General features: G+C 37.6%; 1 protein-coding gene across 1 annotated transcript; it reads right to left on the bottom strand.

Annotated features, from left to right (window-relative positions):
- Window positions 1–1700: 1700 nt before the first annotated feature.
- On the bottom strand, window positions 1701–3320 carry LOC132045979 (uncharacterized). The gene is made up of 2 exons (XM_059436540.1): window positions 2457–3320; window positions 1701–2177 (listed from the first exon to the last, which is right to left on the bottom strand). The coding sequence occupies exons 1-2, from the start codon at window positions 3318–3320 to the stop codon at window positions 1701–1703; spliced, it is 1341 nt and encodes a 446-aa protein (XP_059292523.1).
- Window positions 3321–6058: the final 2738 nt, after the last annotated feature.

Here is a 6058-nt window from a genome sequence, read left to right as displayed (position 1 = left end):
GAGATCTTCTCTCAACCATCTGACATCGACATCCAGTAATCTTTCTGATGAGCCAATGTCATCATTAGGCTCCCTCCAAAATGTTTCTTCAATATTAGGACAATTCTCTTCCTCCAATTCATATAAATCAACCGGGACTTTATTTCTTGCATAATAACCCCCTTTCTCAATTGGATCCTCCACATAAAAAACTTGATGCACTTGAGATGCTAGTCCAAAAGGGTCGTCCGAGCTGCATTTTTTATTGAAGTATACCGGAGTCAACCCGTAGCCATCTACTTCATTATGAAACCAATCACATCTAAATGGTACAACACTAAAACAACCCCAATAATCAATCTCAATGATATATTGAATAACTCCATAATAGGTAACCATTCCATCAACGGGATTTTGGTCTCTGGCACTAGCAAAACTATCTGTTGTTGCTGACAAACTCACTCCACTATTTTGAGTCTTGCATGAGGCATCCCGTTTCATCGTATGAAATCGGTATCCATTGATGAAATATCCAGTATATCTTCTGGCCACTACATTAGGCCCATAAGATAGCCATATTATATGATTGGGCACTTTAACTGTTTTAACTTTCTCTTTTAACCAATCACCAAATTCTCGACTATGAATTCATGCTTTTGCCCATGCATTTCCTCTACCATGTTTATCAATTATACTCTTATGTTCCCTGCAAGCATGTATGTTAGATTAATCATTAGGTATATAAAAATGAAATTTAAAACACATTATCATAATAAATAAAGTTCAAAATTCAAATGACTATTTTTTCTTACTTGATAAATGTCTCTACATGTTCATCTCCGGTATTGAACAAAGCATACCGATGTGCTTCAAAACCACTCGATGACTATCCATGTCAAATGTCTTGCCTTTCCTTTGCTTCTTACTTCCAATTGGATGGCCTGTCTTAGGAAATATATGTAAGAAATCATTTCCCTTTGTTTGAACATCTTCATCCTCGGTCTGACACCTACTAAATCTTGTCTTCGCCCCATCATGTAGGTATCTTAAACAAAAGGTCAAACACTCTTCGGCCAGAAAACTCTCCGCTATTGATCCTTCTGGATTGGATCGATTCCGAACGAAACCCTTGTAGTTACACATGTTTCTCTCATTAGGATACATCCAACACAAATGAACCGGACCCCCAAGCTTAATTTCATCTACTAAATGGATAGGCAAATGTGTCATTATATCAAAAAAGGTTGGAGGAAAAATCTTTTCAAGGTCACATACTATATCTATGATTTCAGCCTTCATTTTATCAAGATCTCTTCTTCTTATAAACTTACTACATATGGTTCTAAAATAATTCCCCAACCTAATCAAGGCCAAAGACACATTCTTGGGTAACACTTTTCTAACCGCAACCTGGAGCAAGTAATGCATTATGAAATGAGAATCATGGCTCTTATATCCTGATACTTTCATCTCCTCCATTTGCACCCGACGTGATATATTAGAGGCACACCCTTTTGGTAATTTGACATTTTTTAAAACGATTGCAAAACAACCTTTAGCCAGATAAACTTTACCATTTTTATCATCTTTTAATGGTTGAAGCTCCGTGCGTATCCCCATCTCATGCAAGTCATAGCGAGAATTTACATGATCTTTGGACTTTCCAAGTACATCCAACAAAGTCCCAAGCAAACTATCACATATATTCTTCTCTATGTGCATCACGTCAAGTGTGCCCTCGATTTGTTATGTGCCCAATATGGCAGTTCAAAAAGTATGGATCTTTTCTTCCATGGACCATCATTCTTCCGGGACCGTTTCTTTTGGCCCTTTCCAAAGACATTATTGAATTCACGTAGCTCTTCAAGAACTTCTATGCCTGATAAGGGAGTAGGTGCAGCTTTATGCTCCTCTTTACCATTAAATGATTTCTTATCTCTTCGAAATGGATGATCAGGAGGCAAAAATGTCTGATGACCCAAGTAACACATCTTACGACTATGTTTGAGATATTGAGAGAAAGTATCATAATTACAAGTGGGGCATGCCCATCTCCCCTTGGTGCTCCATCCAGAAAGCATTGCTAGTGCTGGAAAATCACTAACTGTCCATAATAAAGCTGCACGCATTATAAATGTTTGGTTAGTTTCAACATCATATGTTTCCACCTCCCCATTTCCCGTAAGGTTCCGCTTCAACTACGCAATTAGTGGTTGTAGTACACACATCTATATTGTTTCCGGGGAGACGATGGACACGGAATGATCATTGACAACATTATACACTCGGCTTCACGCAAATCCATGGTGGCAAATTATAGTTCATTAACATAATCGGCCATGTATGCGGGGAAATGCTCGTGGTTTCGGAATGGATTAAAACCATCACTTGAAAGACCCGATCAAACATTATCTTTAGGTCACGTAATGAATCAAAATCCTTCCAAGCTTCCCCATCGATGTGATGTCTTAAATTACCATCTTCATGGGTCGTTCCGAGCATGCCATCTCATAGCTAGAGATGTTTGAGAACACATAAATCCTACGAATCCTAGGCTTTAAAGGAAAGTACCTTAAAACCTTTGCTGGGATTTTAGTGTTCTTATTAGTCAAATCATCACGAACATTCTTCCATCGAGAAGAACCCCACACAGAGCAGTTATCCATCTTCGCATTGTCATTCCAAAATAACATGCAATCATTAGGGCATGCATGAATTTTTTCATAACCAAGACCCAAATCTTTTATGACCTTTTTTGCCTTGTTGAAAGACTCGGGGATCTGAGCAAACGGAAATGCCTCTTTTATCAAGTCTAACAAGTCTGAAAAGGTTACATTACTTAACCCGTGAATGCATTTAAACAAGTACAACCGAATGGTGAAACTTAACTTAGAAAAATTTTTACACCCCAGATACAACTCTTGTTTCCCTTCCTCCACTAATTTAAAAAATCTCTTTGCATCTTCAGATGGTCCCTCTCTCACTCCATGCCTCAAATCACCTTCTACATTTCTAAAAGTATCATGAAGTAATCCATCGATATCATCATGCATGTAGGAAGTTTCAACATCATTGGTTAGATGCGGCGTATTTCTTGCGGAAAATCCTTCCCCAAGGAAAACCCATTTGGTGTATCCACGAGCAAATCCATAACCAACCAAGTGACCCTCCACCCCCTCTCGATCATGCCAATACCGATTAAAGCATATTTTACAAGGGCATAATATTTCATTTCCTTGAGAAGCTCGTTCAAAAGCATAATCAAGAAAATCATTCACTCCATGCATATATTCATTGGTGGATCTTCGGAGATCCATCCAACTTTTATCTGTAATATCCATTGAATATCCTACATGACACGAGCAAACCATCAAAGTGAAAATTCAAATAGCAACTTTCGGCGAAATGCATACAAAAAGAAAAGTATCACTTTTCCCCATCATTAATGTTTTCTTTGAAGAATGATCCGAAAAAAGAATAATTCATGGTTAGACTACATAGAGATCACATTTTTATCAAATCCACAAACAAATGCAAATGATTTTCCCACAAAGATTTAGTTCTGGTTTGAAGAATGATCCAACAAAACCAAAAAAAAAAAAAAACAAAAAATAATTCCACGGCTAGACACATAAAGATCACGTATTTATCATATCAGAAACTAAAATCCACAGGCAAATGCGAAGATATTTTCTTTCTACAAAAACCTAGACTTTCAAGAATGATTCAACAAAATGGAAGAAAAATAACAATTCCATGGCTAGACTACATAAAGTTCCCATTTTTATCAAATCCACAAACTAAAATCCACAAACAAGCTTGTACGAAAATGCGGAAAGAACCCTTTCTTTCCTTAAAAATCCGATTTCGACTTTGAAGGATGATCCCGAAAATGGAAGTAAAAACAACTCCACAACTAGACTACATAAAGATCACCATTTTATCACACCCATAAACTAAAATCCACAAACAAATGGAGAGATTTTTTTTGTTTTCACAAAAACCAGTTCACAAATTTCAACAGCCAGTCCAAGAAAATGAAAGAAAAGGTAAATTCTCTTGACTACACTACTTAGATATCCCTTTTTTTTTTCCACCAGAGAGTAAAATTCACAACCAAATGCGGTGACTATTTTGTTTCCAAAAAAAAAAAAACGCATTTCTGATTCGAATCTTGTACGAAAATCAACAATTCCGCAAGCTAGACTACATAAAGTTAACATTGCTTATCACACCAAAGAGCGAAAATCCCGACAAACTCATAGAATTTACACAGAGTTTTTAAAAATACTACAACAATAATAAATGTTAAGAGAGAGGGAAACTTAAATTTCATGGAGCAAACACGTAGATGCAAAAAGCAAGAAGACTAGTGGGCGAAGAAAAAGATGAATTTTGCTAAGAAACTTGAATGAGAATAAATTAGTCACATTGCTAGAGAAAACCATATTGTTAAAAGCTTCAGCGGGAAAATATTTGGGCGGAAATGTTTCCGCGTGTGTTTATTCACATACGGTCGGTGAATTAATTATTAAAAATGAAGTTTTGGCGGGTCAATAGAATAAGTGGAGGGAAAAATATTGGGGAAATATTGAATAAAGCGTACGATAGCTAAATTTTCTTGTAATTTGTTGCAATAGAATAATCTATTGCAACGGTTCCAACCCGTTACTAAATGTACGTATAACGCCTGATTTATACGACTAACGCGACGGTTTGGTACATTTTATAAATGTGTTGTGAGGTCAAAGTGTCTTCCATAATAATTAAAAGCAAGATGCAACATATGCTCCTGTGCAACGGTTGAATAACGGTACTAAAAAACAAATTTAATATATGGGGCCCCTGTTTCTAGTAGTGAACAATAGTGTTCTTTGACACGCCTACATCTTGTAGAGAAGTTCCAAGTGTTTCGCAACTTCATGTTTATCACCACCACGAAGTCAAGTGGCTTGCTTCTGAGATACGCAAACATAGAATACTCATTGGAGAGCTTCGTAAAAAAATCGCCCTTAAAAAATGGTGGGGGTTGAAGAACCAAGGCAACTTGATTGACGCCGCCTATGAAAATTGATCAAGAAAGGGATTGGGAAGAGATTGTAATTAAGATCAGTTTTCCTTTGATCTTAATTATTTATACATTTTATTGCCTTGGTGATGGATGATACGTGCAACATATCTAAGCGGAGGTTTCATGGTGTATGTTATTTACGGATGACATAGTATTAATAGGGAGACACAACGTCGGAGTTAATGATAAGGCGGAGATTTGGAGAACGGACCCTTGAGTCTAAAGGGTTGGAGTTGACGGAGACTAAAGATAAAGTACTTAGATTGCAAGTTAAATTAATTTTATCACGAACGGTTCCCAGAACGAGATTGATAATTAGATCATCTCCAAGAGATGAAGTTTCAAATATCTTGGGTCTATAATCCAATATAATGGTGAGATTGACGAGGATATTTACAGTATCGGAGCGGGGGTGGATGAAATAGAGACGCTCGCACCCGATTATTTTGTGTGATACGAATGTGCCATGAGGACTTAAAGGTAAGTTTTATAAAGTGGTTGTTCGACCGGCTATGTTGTATAGGACGAAATGTTGGCGGGTAAAAGACTCCCTTGTCCGGGAAAAGCAAGTAGCGAAATGAGGATGTTCGAAATGGATGTGTGGAAGCGTACGAGGAGATTGGATTAGGAACGAAGATATTCGGGACGAGTAAGAGTGACCTCGTGGTGGACCGGACGAAGGAGGCAAGGGCGGGGTGATTCGGGGCATATGAAGAGAGATTCACAGACGCGAGGGTGGGGGGCTGCTTGTGGTGGGGTGTGGGGACAAGTAGATGTAGAGGGTAGGGTCGAAGAAATATGTAGGAGAAGTGAGTTCGAAGACGAGGAATCTATGACAGCTGCTGTTCTTCGCTGAATGCATTGACTCATTAGGAGAATATGGAGGTGCAAAAATTAGGATAGGGGTTAGTGGACGGTCGTGCGCTTTTTTTCTAGTTTCCACTTACCAGTTTTTTTTTTTTTACTATTATTTTTCGATTTTATAATTACCTTTTGTTATATCTATTC

This window comes from Lycium ferocissimum, unplaced genomic scaffold (genome assembly GCF_029784015.1).
Source record: "Lycium ferocissimum isolate CSIRO_LF1 unplaced genomic scaffold, AGI_CSIRO_Lferr_CH_V1 ctg8871, whole genome shotgun sequence".
NCBI lineage: Eukaryota > Viridiplantae > Streptophyta > Magnoliopsida > Solanales > Solanaceae > Lycium > Lycium ferocissimum.
This window is presented reverse-complemented; position numbering and strand designations above follow the sequence as displayed.